Source organism: Pseudophryne corroboree (genome assembly GCF_028390025.1).
Source record: "Pseudophryne corroboree isolate aPseCor3 chromosome 3 unlocalized genomic scaffold, aPseCor3.hap2 SUPER_3_unloc_1, whole genome shotgun sequence".
Classification (NCBI taxonomy): domain Eukaryota; kingdom Metazoa; phylum Chordata; class Amphibia; order Anura; family Myobatrachidae; genus Pseudophryne; species Pseudophryne corroboree.
The window spans coordinates 5,370,115-5,393,950 of NW_026967493.1; the positions used below are offsets into that span (position 1 = coordinate 5,370,115).

The window sequence follows — 23,836 nt, forward strand, 5'->3', positions numbered from 1 at the left end:
CTCCCCATGCGGGACACCAGGGTGGGAGGCCAACTTCTGCACTTCGCTCAGGTTTGGCACACGACCACTTCAGACGCTTGGGTGCTAGAATCTGTCTCCCATGGGTACGCCGTCTCGTTCATGGGACGTCCCCCCTCATCAATATTTCACCACGGGTCTACCTTCGGACTCGATAAAGGCGCAAATCTTGCAAACTGTGGTCAGTTCTCTCTTACACTCAGCAGTGATTGTGCCTGTTCCTCACTGCCGAGTGTAGGAGATAATTGACTTGGATACTCTCACAAACTTGTTCAAAGATTTGAGGTTGAGAATAGGCTGCTGCGACCCATTGGGTTTTGGAACCAAACACTCGACCATGTTTTCGGTTCCAAAACCCAATGGGTCGCACCGGCCTATTCTCAACCTCAAATCTTTGAACAAGTTTGTGAGAGTATCCAGGTTTTGCATGGAAACTTTGTGTTCCATAATTCTGGCCATGGAACCTGGGGACTACATTGTTTCCATGGATATACAGGATGCGTATCTGCATATTCCTATTGCCACTTTGCATCAGAAGTTCCTGCGGATTGCTTTTGTCAACCTACATTACCAATGTCAAGCTCTGCCATTTGGACTGGCTACGGCTCCTCGCATCCTTACCAAGGTCATGGCCGTTATGACTGCTTATCTCCGTCGTCAGGGGATGCTAATCCTTCCGTACCTAGATGACTTGCTGATTCTGGCAAACTCACGGAAAGTTCTCCTCGGTCATCTCCATCTGACGGTAACCTTCTTACAGACCCATGGTTGGCTGATAAATTGGACAAAGTCCTCCTTGCTTCCGTTTCAAAGCATGGTACACCTAGGGGCACTTCTGGACACTCACAGCCAAAGCCTGTATCGATCACCAAAGTTCTGAAAATGCAGAACAAGATAGGTCACTTCCTTCACCGTCCTCGGGTGTCTGTACACTCGACTATGCACATTCTCGATCTGATGGTGTCATCTTTTAACATGATCAAGTACGCTCCATTTCATTCCCACCCTCTACAATGTTTGATCCTCTCCAAATGCAGAGGCATACCTCATCGGATCAGATCTCAAATTATCTCCTTGACTCCAGAGGTTCGCCTGTCACTGACCTAGTGGCTCTAGGACCAGCGACTGAGCATGGGTCATCCCTTTTGGATCCCCAACTGGGTCCTTCTAAAAACGGACGCCAGTCTTCGTGACTGATGTTTGATCAGGGAAGAATCTCTGTTTCCAGTCAGTGTGCTGGAGTTTAGAGCAGTGTTCAATGCATTGACTTTGGCTCAACCTATTCTACAGAACAGACCTGTTCATGTTCAGTCGGATACTGCCACCATGGTGGCCTATATCAACCATCAAGGTGGCACTCGCAGCCGCATAGCAATGATGGAAGTGTCCAAGATTCTGCGTTGGGCAGAGTGCTATCTACCTGCCATATCGGCGGTATTCATCCCAGGTGTACTCAACTGGGAAGCAGACTTCCTCAGTCGTCTGGAGGTTCTCGTCAGAGAGTGGGCTCTTCATCCCAAGGTCTTTCAACAAATGGTAGACGGATGGGGTCTCCCGGACGTGGATCTCATGGCCTCTCGACGCAATCACAAGGTTCAGCTCTTATCGAAACAGGGATCCTCAGGCAGCGTTCATGGACGCATTGGCGGTCCTGTGGACCTTTCGCCTGCCATCCATCTTCCCTCCGGTGTCGCTATGAGTACAAGAGGGTCGCACCTTGCTTTGTGTGGTCCCAGTAATAATACATAGCACATTTCCGATCTCTTCTTCGCCAGTCGCAGTCACTGCTTCTACCCATTCCTATAACACAAACCAATATATTCATAGAGACAGATTTGTCATATTCCCAGTGACCTCTACAGTGATCATATAACCTGCCTGCTACTGATACCGCTTCTTATATAATATAATTAACCACATGTTCTACTGACTCTGCCCCTGGTGACTACACTGCCTGCTGACCCCGCCCCCAGTGACTACACTGCCTGCTGACCCCGCCCCATTGACTACACTTCTTGCTGACCCCGCCCCATTGCTACACTGCCTGCTGACTTCCTTATTGTCTGATACTAGGACATCGAGGTCACGTCCCACAGTTCTGTCTCTGTATGTGTGCCCCACATGTATTATTTTACATGTTGATGTAGTCACTTTAACTTTGAGCACTTTACTCCTTTCCTCTGTATTCCCTAAATCATTACAACAGGCACTAAAACACTGAATTGCACATTTATAACCATTTTAGTCTGGGGTTTTCCTGTCAGTTCCTTATTGCAGTATGGTCATTAAAATGTTTAATACTGGGTACTTACCTCATATCCCCTAGGTACCAGAGGGCTCCGCAATACAGAAGCTGTGTGGTCTGGTGTTATTATTAGAGATGAGCGGGTTCGGTTTCTCTGAATCCGAACCCGCCCGAACTTCATGTTTTTTTTCACGGGTCCGAGCAGACTCGGATCCTCCCGCCTTGCTCGGTTAACCCGAGCGCGCCCGAACGTCATCATGACGCTGTCGGATTCTCGCGAGACTCGGATTCTATATAAGGAGCCGCGCGTCGCCGCCATTTTCACACGTGCATTGAGATTGATAGGGAGAGGACGTGGCTGGCGTCCTCTCCATTTAGATTAGAAGAGAGAGAGAGAGATTGACCTGATTTACTGGAGCTTAGGAGTACTGTAGAAGTGTAGAGAGTGCAGAGTTTACTAGTGACTGACCACAGTGACCACCAGACAGTGCAGTTTTATTTAATATATCCGTTCTCTGCCTGAAAAAAACGATACACACAGTGACTCAGTCACATACCATATCTGTGTGCACTGCTCAGCCCAGTGTGCTGCATCATCTATGTATATATATCTGACTGTGCTCAGCTCACACAGCTTATAATTGTGGGGGAGACTGGGGAGCACTGCAGTGCCAGTTATAGGTTATAGCAGGAGCCAGGAGTACATATTATATTAAAATTAAACAGTGCACACTTTTGCTGCAGGAGTGCCACTGCCAGTGTGACTGACCAGTGACCTGACCACACTGACCACCAGTATAGTTAGTAGTATACTATATTGTGATTGCCTGAAAAAGTTAAACACTCGTCGTGTGACTTCACTTGTGTGGGTTTTTTTTTTTTATTCTATAAAAAACTCATTCTGCTGACAGACAGTGTCCAGCAGGTCCGTCATTATATAATATATACCTGTCCGGCTGCAGTAGTGATATATATATATTTTTTATATCATTATTTATCATCCAGTCTATACTAGCAGCAGACACAGTACGGTAGTTCACGGCTGTAGCTACCTCTGTGTCGGCACTCGGCAGTCCATCCATAATTGTATACCACCTACCCGTGGTTTTTTTTTCTTTCTTCTTTATACATACATACTACTACATCTCTTTATCAACCAGTCTATATTAGCAGCAGACACAGTACAGTACGGTAGTCCACGGCTGTAGCTACCTCTGTGTCGGCACTCGGCAGTCCGTCCATAATTGTATACCACCTACCCGTGGTTTTTTTTTCTTTCTTCTTTATACATACATACTACTACATCTCTTTATCAACCAGTCTATATTAGCAGCAGACACAGTACAGTACGGTAGTTCACGGCTGTAGCTACCTCTGTGTCGGCACTCGGCAGTCCGTCCATAATTGTATACCACCTACCCGAGGTTTTTTTTTCTTTCTTCTTTATACATACATACTACTACATCTCTTTATCAACCAGTCTATATTAGCAGCAGACACAGTATGGTAGTTCACGGCTGTAGCTACCTCTGTGTCGGCACTCGGCAGTCCGTCCATAATTGTATACCACCTACCCGTGGTTTTTTTTTCTTTCTTCTTTATACATACATACTACTACATCTCTTTATCAACCAGTCTATATTAGCAGCAGACACAGTACAGTACGGTAGTCCACGGCTGTAGCTACCTCTGTGTCGGCACTCGGCAGTCCGTCCATAATTGTATACCACCTACCCGTGGTTTTTTTTTCTTTCTTCTTTATACATACATACTACTACATCTCTTTATCAACCAGTCTATATTAGCAGCAGACACAGTACAGTACGGTAGTCCACGGCTGTAGCTACCTCTGTGTCGGCACTCGGCAGTCCGTCCATAATTGTATACCACCTACCCGAGGTTTTTTTTTCTTTCTTCTTTATACATACATACTACTACATCTCTTTATCAACCAGTCTATATTAGCAGCAGACACAGTACAGTACGGTAGTTCACGGCTGTAGCTACCTCTGTGTCGGCACTCGGCAGTCCGTCCATAATTGTATACCACCTACCCGTGGTTTTTTTTTTCTTTCTTCTTTATACTTATACATACATACTACTACATCTCTTTATCAACCAGTCTATATTAGCAGCAGACACAGTACAGTACGGTAGTTCACGGCTGTAGCTACCTCTGTGTCGGCACTCGGCAGTCCGTCCATAATTGTATACCACCTACCCGAGGTTTTTTTTTCTTTCTTCTTTATACATACATACTACTACATCTCTTTATCAACCAGTCTATATTAGCAGCAGACACAGTACAGTACGGTAGTTCACGGCTGTAGCTACCTCTGTGTCGGCACTCGGCAGTCCGTCCATAATTGTATACTAGTATCCATCCATCTCCATTGTTTACCTGAGGTGCCTTTTAGTTGTGCCTATTAAAATATGGAGAACAAAAATGTTGAGGTTCCAAAATTAGGGAAAGATCAAGATCCACTTCCACCTCGTGCTGAAGCTGCTGCCACTAGTCATGGCCGAGACGATGAAATGCCAGCAACGTCGTCTGCCAAGGCCGATGCCCAATGTCATAGTACAGAGCATGTCAAATCCAAAACACCAAATATCAGTAAAAAAAGGACTCCAAAACCTAAAATAAAATTGTCGGAGGAGAAGCGTAAACTTGCCAATATGCCATTTACCACACGGAGTGGCAAGGAACGGCTGAGGCCCTGGCCTATGTTCATGGCTAGTGGTTCAGCTTCACATGAGGATGGAGGCACTCAGCCTCTCGCTAGAAAAATGAAAAGACTCAAGCTGGCAAAAGCAGTAGCACCGCAAAGAACTGTGCGTTCTTCGAAATCCCAAATCCACAAGGAGAGTCCAATTGTGTCGGTTGCGATGCCTGACCTTCCCAACACTGGACGTGAAGAGCATGCGCCTTCCACTATTTGCATGCCCCCTGCAAGTGCTGGAAGGAGCACCCGCAGTCCAGTTCCTGATAGTCAGATTGAAGATGTCAGTGTTGAAGTACACCAGGATGAGGAGGATATGGGTGTTGCTGGCGCTGGGGAGGAAATTGACCAGAAGGATTCTGATGGTGAGGTGGTTTGTTTAAGTCAGGCACCCGGGGAGACACCTGTTGTCCGTGGGAGGAATATGGCCGTTGACATGCCTGGTGAAAATACCAAAAAAATCAGCTCTTCGGTGTGGAGGTATTTCAACAGAAATGCGGACAACAGGTGTCAAGCCGTGTGTTCCCTTTGTCAAGCTGTAATAAGTAGGGGTAAGGACGTTAACCACCTCGGAACATCCTCCCTTATACGTCACCTGCAGCGCATTCATAATAAGTCAGTGACAAGTTCAAAAACTTTGGGTGACAGCGGAAGCAGTCCACTGACCAGTAAATCCCTTCCTCTTGTAACCAAGCTCACGCAAACCACCCCACCAACTCCCTCAGTGTCAATTTCCTCCTTCCCCAGGAATGCCAATAGTCCTGCAGGCCATGTCACTGGCAATTCTGACGATTCCTCTCCTGCCTGGGATTCCTCCGATGCATCCTTGCGTGTAACGCCTACTGCTGCTGGCGCTGCTGTTGTTGCTGCTGGGAGTCGATGGTCATCCCAGAGGGGAAGTCGTAAGACCACTTTTACTACTTCCACCAAGCAATTGACTGTCCAACAGTCCTTTGCGAGGAAGATGAAAAATCACAGCAGTCATCCTACTGCAAAGCGGATAACTGAGGCCTTGGCATCCTGGGTGGTGAAAAACGTGGTTCCGGTATCCATCATTACTGCAGAGCCAACTAGAGACTTGTTGGAGGTACTGTGTCCCCGGTACCAAATACCATCTAGGTTCCATTTCTCTAGGCAGGCGATACCGAAAATGTACACAGACCTCAGAAAAAGAGTCACCAGTGTCCTAAAAAATGCAGCTGTACCCAATGTCCACTTAACCACGGACATGTGGACAAGTGGAGCAGGGCAGGGTCAGGACTATATGACTGTGACAGCCCACTGGGTAGATGTATGGACTCCCGCCGCAAGAACAGCAGCGGCGGCACCAGTAGCAGCATTTCGCAAACGCCAACTCTTTCCTAGGCAGGCTACGCTTTGTATCACCGCTTTCCAGAATACGCACACAGCTGAAAACCTCTTACGGCAACTGAGGAAGATCATCGCGGAATGGCTTACCCCAATTGGACTCTCCTGTGGATTTGTGGCATCGGACAACGCCAGCAATATTGTGTGTGCATTAAATATGGGCAAATTCCAGCACGTCCCATGTTTTGCACATACCTTGAATTTGGTGGTGCAGAATTATTTAAAAAACGACAGGGGCGTGCAAGAGATGCTGTCGGTGGCCAGAAGAATTGCGGGACACTTTCGGCGTACAGGCACCACGTACAGAAGACTGGAGCACCACCAAAAACTACTGAACCTGCCCTGCCATCATCTGAAGCAAGAAGTGGTAACGAGGTGGAATTCAACCCTCTATATGCTTCAGAGGTTGGAGGAGCAGCAAAAGGCCATTCAAGCCTATACAATTGAGCACGATATAGGAGGTGGAATGCACCTGTCTCAAGCGCAGTGGAGAATGATTTCAACGTTGTGCAAGGTTCTGCTGCCCTTTGAACTTGCCACACGTGAAGTCAGTTCAGACACTGCCAGCCTGAGTCAGGTCATTCCCCTCATCAGGCTTTTGCAGAAGAAGCTGGAGACATTGAAGGAGGAGCTAACACGGAGCGATTCCGCTAGGCATGTGGGACTTGTGGATGGAGCCCTTAATTCGCTTAACAAGGATTCACGGGTGGTCAATCTGTTGAAATCAGAGCACTACATTTTGGCCACCATGCTCGATCCTAGATTTAAAGCCTACCTTGGATCTCTCTTTCCGGCAGACACAAGTCTGCTGGGGTTGAAAGACCTGCTGGTGAGAAAATTGTCAAGTCAAGCGGAACGCGACCTGTCAACATCTCCTCCTTCACATTCTCCCGCAACTGGGGGTGCGAGGAAAAGGCTCAGAATTCCGAGCCCACCCGCTGGCGGTGATGCAGGGCAGTCTGGAGCGACTGCTGATGCTGACATCTGGTCCGGACTGAAGGACCTGACAACGATTACGGACATGTCGTCTACTGTCACTGCATATGATTCTCTCACCATTGAAAGAATGGTGGAGGATTATATGAGTGACCGCATCCAAGTAGGCACGTCACACAGTCCATACTTATACTGGCAGGAAAAAGAGGCAATTTGGAGGCCCTTGCACAAACTGGCTTTATTCTACCTAAGTTGCCCTCCCACAAGTGTGTACTCCGAAAGAGTGTTTAGTGCCGCCGCTCACCTTGTCAGCAATCGGCGTACGAGGTTACATCCAGAAAATGTGGAGAAGATGATGTTCATTAAAATGAATTATAATCAATTCCTCCGCGGAGACATTGACCAGCAGCAATTGCCTCCACAAAGTACACAGGGAGCTGAGATGGTGGATTCCAGTGGGGACGAATTGATAATCTGTGAGGAGGGGGATGTACACGGTGATATATCGGAGGATGATGATGAGGTGGACATCTTGCCTCTGTAGAGCCAGTTTGTGCAAGGAGAGATTAATTGCTTCTTTTTTGGGGGGGGGTCCAAACCAACCCGTCATATCAGTCACAGTCGTGTGGCAGACCCTGTCACTGAAATGATGGGTTGGTTAAAGTGTGCATGTCCTGTTTTGTTTATACAACATAAGGGTGGGTGGGAGGGCCCAAGGACAATTCCATCTTGCACCTCTTTTTTCTTTTATTTTTCTTTGCGTCATGTGCTGTTTGGGGAGGGTTTTTTGGAAGGGACATCCTGCGTGACACTGCAGTGCCACTCCTAAATGGGCCCGGTGTTTGTGTCGGCCACTAGGGTCGCTTATCTTACTCACACAGTCAGCTACCTCATTGCGCCTCTTTTTTTCTTTGCGTCATGTGCTGTTTGGGGAGGGTTTTTTGGAAGGGCCATCCTGCGTGACACTGCAGTGCCACTCCTAGATGGGCCCGGTGTTTGTGTCGGCCACTAGGGTCGCTAATCTTACTCACACAGCTACCTCATTGCGCCTCTTTTTTTCTTTGCGTCATGTGCTGTTTGGGGAGGGTTTTTTGGAAGGGACATCCTGCGTGACACTGCAGTGCCACTCCTAAATGGGCCCGGTGTTTGTGTCGGCCACTAGGGTCGCTTATCTTACTCACACAGTCAGCTACCTCATTGCGCCTCTTTTTTTCTTTGCGTCATGTGCTGTTTGGGGAGTGTTTTTTGGAAGGGCCATCCTGCGTGACACTGCAGTGCCACTCCTAGATGGGCCCGGTGTTTGTGTCGGCCACTAGGGTCGCTAATCTTACTCACACAGCTACCTCATTGCGCCTCTTTTTTTCTTTGCGTCATGTGCTGTTTGGGGAGGGTTTTTTGGAAGGGACATCCTGCGTGACACTGCAGTGCCACTCCTAAATGGGCCCGGTGTTTGTGTCGGCCACTACGGTCGCTAATCTTACTCACACAGCTACCTCATTGCGCCTCTTTTTTTCTTTGCGTCATGTGCTGTTTGGGGAGGGTTTTTTGGAAGGGACATCCTACGTGACACTGCAGTGCCACTCCTAGATGGGCCCGGTGTTTGTGTCGGCCACTAGGGTCGCTAATCTTACTCACACAGCTACCTCATTGCGCCTCTTTTTTTCTTTGCGTCATGTGCTGTTTGGGGAGGGTTTTTTGGAAGGGCCATCCTGCGTGACACTGCAGTGCCACTCCTAGATGGGCCCGGTGTTTGTGTCGGCCACTAGGGTCGCTAATCTTACTCACACAGCTACCTCATTGCGCCTCTTTTTTTCTTTGCGTCATGTGCTGTTTGGGGAGGGTTTTTTGGAAGGGACATCCTGCGTGACACTGCAGTGCCACTCCTAAATGGGCCCGGTGTTTGTGTCGGCCACTACGGTCGCTAATCTTACTCACACAGCTACCTCATTGCGCCTCTTTTTTTCTTTGCGTCATGTGCTGTTTGGGGAGGGTTTTTTGGAAGGGACATCCTGCGTGACACTGCAGTGCCACTCCTAGATGGGCCAGGTGTTTGTGTCGGCCACTAGGGTCGCTTAGCTTAGTCATCCAGCGACCTCGGTGCAAATTTTAGGACTAAAAATAATATTGTGAGGTGTGAGGTATTCAGAATAGACTGAAAATGAGTGGAAATTATGGTTTTTGAGGTTAATAATAATATGGGATCAAAATGACCCCCAAATTCTATGATTTAAGCTGTTTTTTAGGGTTTTTTGAAAAAAACACCCGAATCCAAAACACACCCGAATCCGACAAAAAAAATTCGGTGAGGTTTTGCCAAAACGCGGTCGAACCCAAAACACGGCCGCGGAACCGAACCCAAAACCAAAACACAAAACCCGAAAAATTTCAGGCGCTCATCACTAGTTATTATAGCCTGATATTCCTCCGTATGATCTCTGTTCTGTATCACAGGAATTATTACATTGTGATATTTACAATATTAGGGGACAAATGTAGAAGAGGAAGAGGAGACGTATGTGATGGGTTATCAGCAGTGTAAGGAAGAGGAAATCTCTACAGATATCAGCACAGGTGAGTAATAATCACTTATTCTCCTTGTTCAGTCACTACAGCACTCTCTTATCCTGCACCCTCCTCTGTCACTACACACTAATGAGGGAAATGTACCTGCCCAGTGGGGGAGTCAGGAGCCATCAGCCCCTATTATACTCCTGCTCTCCCCCTCGCATCATGTCACTGTGTGTTACCAGCCCAGGGATCTGACCAGTCTCCTCCCCACACTCTCTGGTGTATCTCATACATCAGGAGCCATCAGCCCCTATTATACTCCTGCTCTCCCCTCACATCATGTCACTGTGTGTTACCAGCCCTGAGATCTGACCAGTCTCCTTCCCACATTCTCTGGTGTATCTCATACATCAGGAGCCATCAGCCCCTATTATACTCCTGCTCTCCCCCTCACATCATGTCACTGTGTGTTACCAGCCCAGAGATCTGACCAGTCTCCTCATCACATTCTCTGTTGTATCTTGTACATAAGGAGCCATCAGCTCCTATTATAGTCCTGCTCTCCCCCTCACATCATGTCACTGTGTGTTACCAGCCCAGAGATCTGACTAGTCTCCTCCCCACACTCTCTGGTGTATCTCGTACATCAGGAGCCATCAGCCCCTATTATACTCCTGCTCTCCCCCTCACATCATGTCACTGTGTGTTACCAGCCCAGATATCTGACCAGTCTCCTCCCCACACTCTCTGGTGTATCTCATACATCAGGAGCCATCAGCCCCTATTATACTCCTGCTCTCCCCCTCACATCATGTCACTGTGTGTTACCAGCCCAGAGATCTGACCAGTCTCCTCCCCACACTCTCTGGTGTATCTCGTACATCAGGAGCCATCAGCCCCTATTATACTCCTGCTCTCCCCCTCACATCATGTCACTGTGTGTTACCAGCCCAGATATCTGACCAGTCTCCTCCCCACACTCTCTGGTGTATCTCATACATCAGGAGCCATCAGCCCCTATTATACTCCTGCTCTCCCCCTCACATCATGTCACTGTGTGTTACCAGCCCAGAGATCTGACCAGTCTCCTCATCACACTCTCTGTTGTATCTTGTACATAAGGAGCCATCAGCTCCTATTATAGTCCTGCTCTTCCCCTCACATCGCTGTAGAGAACTTAGTGTGAAAATGGCACCAGCTGAATTGTCCCAGGAATATGTGCAATGTGTATGACTGACACAGTGGTATAGAGTCTTCTCAGCAGCGTACGCATCACCACTGTCCAACGTCCATTTGGGTATTGCTGGTCATTTAGTACTGGGCCTGGTCTTTCTCACGAGAGCAGTTGTTGAGATTTAACGTCTTGTATGTATCCACAGGTGAAAAGATTTGATTCATTACAATCCCTTGTATTATATTTTTTACATATCCATACATTTATTTTCAACAGATGAATACAACAGTGGTTATACCTCACAGGGACAGCTGATATTCTCTGCATATTGTAAAATAGAAGATAAAGAACTCACACCAGATCCTCCAGGAGAAACCCCCATTTACCCAGTTATACATCCGGATAATCACAGTGCCAATATATTATCTAACTCCACTAGCACGGAGGAATGCCCCCCTCATCAGTCAACCATTGTTTTACCTTATAGTGGTCATACTGGCGAATTATTTCCGTGCCCTGAATGCGGGAAATGTTTTCCACATAAATCAGATCTTGTTACACATCTGAGGATTCACCTGGGCCAGAAACTATTTTTATGTGTTGACTGTGGGAAATATTTTACGCATAAATCAACTTTTGTAACACACCGGAGAACGCACACGGTTGAGAAGCCATTTTCATGCTCCGAGTGCGGGAAATGTTTTGCCCGCAAGGCGAGTCTCCTTGCACACGAGGCAAGTCACACGGGTCAGACTCCATTTTCATGCTCCGAGTGCGGGAAATATTTTACATGCAAAGCCAGTCTTATTAAGCATCAGATGATCCACACTAGGGAATGTCCATTTTCATGTGCTGAGTGTGGGAAGTGTTTTCCACATAAATCAACTCTCAAAACACATCAGAGGAGTCACTGGAGCAAGGGGCCGTTTCCGTGCTCTGTGTGTGGGAAATGTTTTACACGGATAGATGGGACAATTCACATAAGCAAATATCCATGAGCGGATATAGATACAGGATACCGGAATTGCAATACTACTCAGTATACCATAAATATAGTGTTTTATTAAGCATGAACACTTATAAGGGTATGTCCGCATCACTGTGGAATTAAGTGGAATTTAAAGTCCCAGACTCGCAGAACAGATTTGGCATAAATGAGAATAACACGCAATGCCGATGATCACAGTGAGCTGAGCGATTTGTTTCTGTTGAAGTGTAGTGTAGTGTCTACATCTATCTCTGTGTTAGAGAATAGAAGCATAAAACGAATAGTAGCACACAGGACATAAAGATAGTTGCTGACAGAAGCATTTTATCAAAGAAAGTCAAATTGGTTAATGTTGAATGTGCATAAAGGGACAGATTCAACTAGCTGCATGCATTAGTGCATGGGTTGAGCTCCTGGGTTAATTGGCCAGAGCCAGTGGCAGATCCAGGGTAAGGCAATTGGGGCAATCACCCCCTGTTCCACGGTATGGCTGTGATCTTAGTCCCCTGCTGTTTGTAATCTCTGTTTGCTTTGCCGGGATCAAAGGTTGAGAGTACAGGGAACGGTGTAGGGAGCAATTATATAAAAAAGGGGGAATCAATCATACTGGAAGCATTATATACACGGGGGAATCATGCACACTGGGGTCATATTATATATATATATATATATATATATAGGGTAATCATGGACACTAGGTGCATTATATACACATTGGTAGCATTGCATGCACACTGAGGTCATTATATACACACGGGGAATTGCCCACTGGGGGAATTGTATACACAGGGTGGAAATCATGCACACTAAGAGCATTGTATACACTGGGGGTATTATATACATATGGGGGAATCATGCACACTGGGGGCATTATAAAGAAGGGGAATCATGCACACTGGGGGCATTATATACACACGGGGGAATCATTCACACTGGGGTTATTATATACACGGGGGGACTCATGCAATCTGGGGGCATTATATACACAGGGGGATCATGCACACTGGGGGCATTATATACACAGGGGGATCATGCACACTGGGGGCATTATATGCAAGGGGAATCATGCACACTGGGGGCATTATATACACAGGCAGAATCATGCACACTGGGGGCATTATATATACAGGGGGATCATTAATTCTTGGGGCATTATATACACAAGGGTAATCATGGACACTGGGGGCATTATATACACGGTGGGAATCATGCACACTGGGAGCATTGTGTACACTGGGGAATTATGCACACTGGGGGCATTATATACACACGGTGAATTACGCACACGGGGCATTATATAAATGGGAAATCATGCACACTGGGGGCATTATATACACAGGGAATCATGCAATCTGGGGGAATTATGTACACATGGGGGAATCATGCACACTGGGGGCATTATATACACATTATGGGGAATCATGCACACTGGGGGCATTATATACACATTGGGGAATCATGCACACTGGGGGCATTAAATACACATGGGGAATCATGCACACTGGGTCATTATATACACATGGGGGAATCGTGCACACTGAGGGCATTATATACACATGGGGAATCATGCACACTGGGGACATTATATACACGGGGAATCATGCACACTTGGGGCATTATATACACAGGAAATCATGCACACTGGGGGCATTATATACACTGGGGGAATCATGCACTCAGGATATTTATATATAAGCAGGGATCATGCATTCTAGGGGCATTATATACACAAGGGTAATCATGGACACTGGGGGTATTATATACACGAGGGAAATCATGCACACTGGGGGGATTATATACACACATGGTGGGAATAATGCACACTGGGAGCATTGTATACACGGGGGAAATCCTGCATACTGCAGGCATTATATACACACCGGGAATCATGCACTCTGGGGGCATTATATACACGGGGAATCATGCACACTGGTGGTATTATATACATGGGGTCATGCACACTGGGGGCATTATATGCACAGGGGGAATCATGCACACTGGGGGAATTATATGCACAGGGGGAATCATGCACACTGGGGTTATTATATACACAGGGGAATCATGCACACTGATGGCATTATATACACAGGGTTCATGCACTCGGCATTATATACACAGGGAGATCATGCACTCTGGGGGCATTATATACACAGGGGGAGAGAGGTATCATGCACTCTGTGGGCATTATATACAGTGGTGGAATCATGCATTCTGGGGCATTATATACACGAGGGGGATCATGCACACTGGGGGCATTATATACATGGGGGATCATGCACACCGGGGACATTATATACACAGGGGGAATCATGCACTCTGTGGGGCATTATATACACAGGATTGATCATGCATTCTGGGGGCATTATATACACAGGATTGATCATGGATTCTGGGGGCATTATATACACAAGGGTAATCATGGGCACTGGGGCCATTATATACACAGAGGATACTATACAAAAACACAAAAGATTTAGTCTAGGCGCTGACTTAATTAGGGAAAATTCCCTACTTGTATCTGGGTGTATTGCTGCTTCAAAAAATGGGGAGATCACTGATTACTCCTGAGGAAGCTGCCGAGTTTAAAGGCGGAGAAACGCGTAGAGAGGTTGCACCTTAAGCACGGCTGTGACTTTCTGACCATTGGTGGGACATACAACTAACGGACTTGGTGTGGCTAGACCCCGGATCAGCTTTTGCGGTATACAGCACTTTCGGCCGCTGGAGGGGGGATCGTCTCCCGGTGGAGTCTGCAGTCACTGGTGATGATCAATGCACAGTAAGCCAACCAAGATACCAATGTCCATTATCCACCCGTGCTGACGGGATACATATTAAGACAAGAGTGCTTGCGAACTGCTAAATTCTAAATAAATACAACTGCACTATAAGCACTAAATTGGATTAGATTTTACATTCCATTACGCAAGTTTTGCTTTGGGCTTTTTTAGAAAGGCTAATATACATCGATGCATGCATTAATAGCTGTGGACACGATTTAATACCCACGTCTAAGTGACTGTTTGCACATTGTTCAATCTGGACTGTGGTTTCAATTAACAGAAGATCAACGGAATACATCTGAGTTGAAATTAATTAATTGTCAATGTGCACTGGCTAATTAACAAATGATTATTCCCAATGGTTAGGTTGTTCTAATAATAATTATTCCTTGAAGCAATTGCTATTTTTAATATTTTATACACCGGCCGTGTGTTGTGTTGTTTGTATATATGTGTTGTCTATTGGTGATATTAAATATATTAAATATATTCTGGTTGTATAGCGCTTCAATTATTTTTGTTTGGATATACACAGAGGAACTCATGCACACGGGGAATTATATACGCAGGGTGGGAATCATGCACACTGGGAGCATTGTATACACACGGGGGAATCATGCACACTGGGGGCATTACACAGTGGAATCATGCACACTGGGGTCATTATATACACACGGGGAATCATGCACACTTGGGACATTATATACACCGGGGAATCATGCACACTGGGGGCATTATATGCACGGAGATCATGCACACTTGGGGCAATATATACACACTGGGGATCATGCAGACTGGGGGCATTATATACGGGGAGAATACATGCACTCTGGGGGCTTCATATACACGGGGGTAATCATGGACACTAGGGGCATTAGCTACAGGGGGAATCATGCACACTGGGGGCATTTTATACACGGGGAAATAATGGACACTAGGGGCATTATACACAGGGGGTAATTATGGACACTGGGGGCATTATATACACTGGGGGAATAATGCACACTGGGGTCATTATATACACAGGTAAATCATGGACACGGGGGGCATTATATACACTGGGGGGAATAATGCACACTGGGGTCATTATATACACGGGGAATCATACTTATTGGGGGCATTATATACACAGAGGGGATCATGCACTCTGGGGGCATTATATACACAGGTAAATCATGGACACGGGGAGGCATTATATACACTGGGAATCATGCTTATTGGGGGCATTATATACACAGAGGGGATCATGCAGACTGGGGGAATTATATACAGGGGGATCATGCACACTGGGGCATTATATACTCTGCGAGAGAATCATACACACTGGGGGCATTATATACAGGGGGGGGGGAATCATGTACAGTATGGGGGCATTATATATACAGGGGGGATCATGCACTCTGGGGGCATTATATGCAGGGGGGATCATGCACTCTGGGGGCATTATATACACAGAGGGGATCATGCACACAGGCATTATATACAGAAGGGGATCATGCACACTGGGGGCATCATAAACTCGGGGGGAATCATGCACACTGGGGGCATTATATTCAAAGGGGGGAATCATGCACTCTGGGCATTATATACACGAGGATAATTATGGACACTGGGGCATTATATACACAGGCAAAATCATGCACACTGGGGGAATTATATACACAGGGTGGGAATCATGCACACTGGGAGTATTGTATACACATGGAATTATGCACACTGGGGGCATTATATACACGGGGGAATCATGCACACCGAGGCATTATATACACGGGGAATCGTGCACAGTGTGGGGTCATTATATATAGGGGGGAATCATGCACACTAGGTTGGCATTATATATACAGGAGGGATCATGCACTCAGGGGGCATTATTTACACGGGGGATCATGCACACTGAGGTATTATATACAGAAGCGGATCATGCACTCTGGGGGCATTATATACATACGGGGGAATCATGCACACTGGGGGTATTATATACTCAGAGGGGATCATGCACAATGCGGCATTATATACACAGTGGGAATCATGCAAAATGGGGGCATTTTATACACGGGGGTAATCATGGGACACTTGGGGCATTATATACACGGGGGGAATTATGCACGCTGGGGGGAATAATGCACACTGGGGTCATTATATACACACGGAAATACTCAGGGAGAGAATCATGCACACTAGGGGCATTATACACAGGGGGGAATCATGCACACTGGGGGCATTATACACAGGGGGAATCATGCACACTGGGGGGCATTATATATACAGGGAGGGATCATGCACACTGGGGCATTATATACAGAAGGGGATCATGCATTCTGGGGGCATTATGTACACAGGTGGGTAAATTTACTAAGATGGGAGTTCTATTTAAGATGGGATGTTGCCCATAGCAACCAATCAGATTCTACTTCTCATTTATCTAGCACCTTCTAGAAGATAATACCTGGAATCTGATTGGTTGCTATGGGCAACATCCCATCTTAAATTGAACTCCCAGCTTAGTAAATTTACCCCAAGGTCAGAATCATGGACACTGGGGCCATTATATACACGAGGGGAATCATGCACACTGGGGGCATTATATACACGAGGGGAATCATGCACACTGGAGGTATTATATACACGGGGGAATCATGCACACCGGGGGCATTATATACATGGGGAATCGTGCACAGTGTGGGGTCATTATATACACATGGGGGATCATGCACTCTGGGGGCATTATATACACAAGGGGGGGATCATACACTCTTTGGGCATTATAGACAAGGTTTGAATCATGCACTCTTGGGGCATTATATACATGGGGGAATCATGCACACTGGGGGCATTATATGCACGGTGAACATGCACACTGGGGGCATTATATTCACGGGGAACCATGCACACTGGGGTCATTATATACACATGGGGGATCATGCACTCTGGGGGCATTATATACACAAGGGGGGGATAATACATTCTTTGGGCATTATAGACGGGTTGAATCATGCACTCGGGGCATTATATACATGAGGTGATCATGCACTCTGGGCATTATATACACGTGGAATCATGCACACTGGGTGCATTATATACACAGGAGTGGTTATGCACTCTGGGGACATTATATACACAGGGGGAGATCATGCACTCTGGGGGCATTATATACAGGGGTGCAATCATGCACTCTGGGGGCTTAATATACACGGGGAAATCATGGACACTGGGGGCATTATCTACAGGGGGAATCATGCACACTGGGGGTATTTTATACATGGGGGAATAATGTACACTGGGGGTATTTTATACACTGGGGAATAATGGATACTAGCTGCATTATATACACAGGGGGTAATCATGGACACCGGGAGGCATTGTATACACTGTGGAGGGAATAATGCACACTGGGGACATTATATACACAGGAAATCATGGACACGGGGGCATTATATACACTGGAGGGGAATAATGCACACGGATCATTCTATACACAGTGGGAAATCATACACACTGGGGGCATTATATACACGGGGGAATAATGCACACTGGGGTCATTATATACACAGGGAATCATGCTTAGTGGGGGCATTATATACACGGGGCATCATATACACGGGGCATCATGCACTCTGGGGGCATTATATACACGGGTTATCATGCTCACTGGGGCATTATATACACAGGGAAAGAATCATGCACACTGGGGGCATTATATACTCAGGGAAAGAATCATGCACACTGGGGTCATTATATACAGGAGGGAATCATGCACACTACGGGGGCATTATATATACAGGAGGTAATCATGCACTCAGGGGGCATTATATACATAGGGTGGGAATCGTGCACACTGAGGACATTATATACACGGGAAAACATGCACTCTGGGCATTATATACACGGGGGAATCATGCACACTGGGGGCATTATATACTCAGGGGGGGATCATGCACAATGCAGTATTATATACACAGTGGGAATCAGGCAAAATGGGGGCATTTTATACACAGGGGGGTAATCATGGACACTTGGGGCATTATATACACAGGGGGAAATTATGCACGCTGGGGGGAATAATGCACATTGGGGTCATTATATATACACAGGGTGATATCATGCACACTGGGGTCATTATATACACAGTGAAATCGTGCACACTGGGGGCATTATATACTCGGAGAGAATCATGCACACTGGGGTCATTATATACAGGGGGGAATCATGCACACTAGGGGGGCATTATATATACAGGGGGGGTCATGCACTCTGGGGGCATTATATACACAAGGTGAGAATCGTGCACACTGAGGAGATTATATACACAGAGGGGGAAACATGCATTCTGGGCATTATATACATGGGGGAATCATGCACACTGGGGGTATTATATACTCAGAGGGGATCATGCACAATGCGGCATTATATACACAGTGGGAATCATGCAAAATGGGGGCATTTTGTACACAGGGGGGTAATCATGGACACTTAGGGCATTATATACACTGGGGGAATCATGCACTCAGGATATTTATATATAAGCAGGGATCATGCATTCTAGGGGCATTATATACACAAGGGTAATCATGGACACTGGGGGTATTATATACACGAGGGAAATCATGCACACTGGGGGGATTATATACACACATGGTGGGAATAATGCACACTGGGAGCATTGTATACACGGGGGAAATCCTGCATACTGCAGGCATTATATACACACCGGGAATCATGCACTCTGGGGGCATTATATACACGGGGAATCATGCACACTGGTGGTATTATATACATGGGGTCATGCACACTGGGGGCATTATATGCACAGGGGGAATCATGCACACTGGGGGAATTATATGCACAGGGGGAATCATGCACACTGGGGTTATTATATACACAGGGGAATCATGCACACTGGGGGCATTATATACACAGGGTTCATGCACTCGGCATTATATACACAGGGAGATCATGCACTCTGGGGGCATTATATACACGGGGAGAGAGGTATCATGCACTCTGTGGGCATTATATACAGTGGTGGAATCATGCATTCTGGGGCATTATATACACGAGGGGGATCATGCACACTGGGGGCATTATATACATGGGGGATCATGCACACCGGGGACATTATATACACAGGGGGAATCATGCACTCTGTGGGGCATTATATACACAGGATTGATCATGCATTCTGGGGGCATTATATACACAGGATTGATCATGGATTCTGGGGGCATTATATACACAAGGGTAATCATGGGCACTGGGGCCATTATATACACAGAGGATACTATACAAAAACACAAAAGATTTAGTCTAGGCGCTGACTTAATTAGGGAAAATTCCCTACTTGTATCTGGGTGTATTGCTGCTTCAAAAAATGGGGAGATCACTGATTACTCCTGAGGAAGCTGCCGAGTTTAAAGGCGGAGAAACGCGTAGAGAGGTTGCACCTTAAGCACGGCTGTGACTTTCTGACCATTGGTGGGACATACAACTAACGGACTTGGTGTGGCTAGACCCCGGATCAGCTTTTGCGGTATACAGCACTTTCGGCCGCTGGAGGGGGGATCGTCTCCCGGTGGAGTCTGCAGTCACTGGTGATGATCAATGCACAGTAAGCCAACCAAGATACCAATGTCCATTATCCACCCGTGCTGACGGGATACATATTAAGACAAGAGTGCTTGCGAACTGCTAAATTCTAAATAAATACAACTGCACTATAAGCACTAAATTGGATTAGATTTTACATTCCATTACGCAAGTTTTGCTTTGGGCTTTTTTAGAAAGGCTAATATACATCGATGCATGCATTAATAGCTGTGGACACGATTTAATACCCACGTCTAAGTGACTGTTTGCACATTGTTCAATCTGGACTGTGGTTTCAATTAACAGAAGATCAACGGAATACATCTGAGTTGAAATTAATTAATTGTCAATGTGCACTGGCTAATTAACAAATGATTATTCCCAATGGTTAGGTTGTTCTAATAATAATTATTCCTTGAAGCAATTGCTATTTTTAATATTTTATACACCGGCCGTGTGTTGTGTTGTTTGTATATATGTGTTGTCTATTGGTGATATTAAATATATTAAATATATTCTGGTTGTATAGCGCTTCAATTATTTTTGTTTGGATATACACAGAGGAACTCATGCACACGGGGAATTATATACGCAGGGTGGGAATCATGCACACTGGGAGCATTGTATACACACGGGGGAATCATGCACACTGGGGGCATTACACAGTGGAATCATGCACACTGGGGTCATTATATACACACGGGGAATCATGCACACTTGGGACATTATATACACCGGGGAATCATGCACACTGGGGGCATTATATGCACGGAGATCATGCACACTTGGGGCAATATATACACACTGGGGATCATGCAGACTGGGGGCATTATATACGGGGAGAATACATGCACTCTGGGGGCTTCATATACACGGGGGTAATCATGGACACTAGGGGCATTAGCTACAGGGGGAATCATGCACACTGGGGGCATTTTATACACGGGGAAATAATGGACACTAGGGGCATTATACACAGGGGGTAATTATGGACACTGGGGGCATTATATACACTGGGGGAATAATGCACACTGGGGTCATTATATACACAGGTAAATCATGGACACGGGGGGCATTATATACACTGGGGGGAATAATGCACACTGGGGTCATTATATACACGGGGAATCATACTTATTGGGGGCATTATATACACAGAGGGGATCATGCACTCTGGGGGCATTATATACACAGGTAAATCATGGACACGGGGAGGCATTATATACACTGGGAATCATGCTTATTGGGGGCATTATATACACAGAGGGGATCATGCAGACTGGGGGAATTATATACAGGGGGATCATGCACACTGGGGCATTATATACTCTGCGAGAGAATCATACACACTGGGGGCATTATATACAGGGGGGGGGGAATCATGTACAGTATGGGGGCATTATATATACAGGGGGGATCATGCACTCTGGGGGCATTATATGCAGGGGGGATCATGCACTCTGGGGGCATTATATACACAGAGGGGATCATGCACACAGGCATTATATACAGAAGGGGATCATGCACACTGGGGGCATCATAAACTCGGGGGGAATCATGCACACTGGGGGCATTATATTCAAAGGGGGGAATCATGCACTCTGGGCATTATATACACGAGGATAATTATGGACACTGGGGCATTATATACACAGGCAAAATCATGCACACTGGGGGAATTATATACACAGGGTGGGAATCATGCACACTGGGAGTATTGTATACACATGGAATTATGCACACTGGGGGCATTATATACACGGGGGAATCATGCACACCGAGGCATTATATACACGGAGAATCGTGCACAGTGTGGGGTCATTATATATAGGGGGGAATCATGCACACTAGGTTGGCATTATATATACAGGAGGGATCATGCACTCAGGGGGCATTATTTACACGGGGGATCATGCACACTGAGGTATTATATACAGAAGCGGATCATGCACTCTGGGGGCATTATATACACACGGGGGAATCATGCACACTGGGGGTATTATATACTCAGAGGGGATCATGCACAATGCGGCATTATATACACAGTGGGAATCATGCAAAATGGGGGCATTTTATACACGGGGGTAATCATGGGACACTTGGGGCATTATATACACGGGGGGAATTATGCACGCTGGGGGGAATAATGCACACTGGGGTCATTATATACACACGGAAATACTCAGGGAGAGAATCATGCACACTAGGGGCATTATACACAGGGGGGAATCATGCACACTGGGGGCATTATACACAGGGGGAATCATGCACACTGGGGGGCATTATATATACAGGGAGGGATCATGCACACTGGGGCATTATATACAGAAGGGGATCATGCATTCTGGGGGCATTATGTACACAGGTGGGTAAATTTACTAAGATGGGAGTTCTATTTAAGATGGGATGTTGCCCATAGCAACCAATCAGATTCTACTTCTCATTTATCTAGCACCTTCTAGAAGATAATACCTGGAATCTGATTGGTTGCTATGGGCAACATCCCATCTTAAATTGAACTCCCAGCTTAGTAAATTTACCCCAAGGTCAGAATCATGGACACTGGGGCCATTATATACACGAGGGGAATCATGCACACTGGGGGCATTATATACACGAGGGGAATCATGCACACTGGAGGTATTATATACACGGGGGAATCATGCACACCGGGGGCATTATATACATGGGGAATCGTGCACAGTGTGGGGTCATTATATACACATGGGGGATCATGCACTCTGGGGGCATTATATACACAAGGGGGGGATCATACACTCTTTGGGCATTATAGACAAGGTTTGAATCATGCACTCTTGGGGCATTATATACATGGGGGAATCATGCACACTGGGGGCATTATATGCACGGTGAACATGCACACTGGGGGCATTATATTCACGGGGAACCATGCACACTGGGGTCATTATATACACATGGGGGATCATGCACTCTGGGGGCATTATATACACAAGGGGGGGATAATACATTCTTTGGGCATTATAGACGGGTTGAATCATGCACTCTCGGGGCATTATATACATGAGGTGATCATGCACTCTGGGCATTATATACACGTGGAATCATGCACACTGGGTGCATTATATACACAGGAGTGGTTATGCACTCTGGGGACATTATATACACAGGGGGAGATCATGCACTCTGGGGGCATTATATACAGGGGTGCAATCATGCACTCTGGGGGCTTAATATACACGGGGAAATCATGGACACTGGGGGCATTATCTACAGGGGGAATCATGCACACTGGGGGTATTTTATACATGGGGGAATAATGTACACTGGGGGCATTTTATACACTGGGGAATAATGGATACTAGCTGCATTATATACACAGGGGGTAATCATGGACACCGGGAGGCATTGTATACACTGTGGAGGGAATAATGCACACTGGGGACATTATATACACAGGAAATCATGGACACGGGGGCATTATATACACTGGAGGGGAATAATGCACACGGATCATTCTATACACAGTGGGAA

General features: G+C 46.3%; 1 protein-coding gene across 1 annotated transcript; it reads left to right on the forward strand.

Moving 5' to 3' along the window:
* Positions 1–355: 355 nt before the first annotated feature.
* On the forward strand, positions 356–12,976 carry LOC134983086 (zinc finger protein 1 homolog). Its single transcript, XM_063948780.1, has 4 exons — positions 356–763; positions 1,309–1,611; positions 9,771–9,858; positions 11,246–12,976. The coding sequence occupies exons 1-4, from the start codon at positions 356–358 to the stop codon at positions 11,965–11,967; spliced, it is 1,521 nt and encodes a 506-aa protein (XP_063804850.1). The 3' UTR covers positions 11,968–12,976.
* The last annotated feature ends 10,860 nt before the right edge of the window (positions 12,977–23,836 follow it).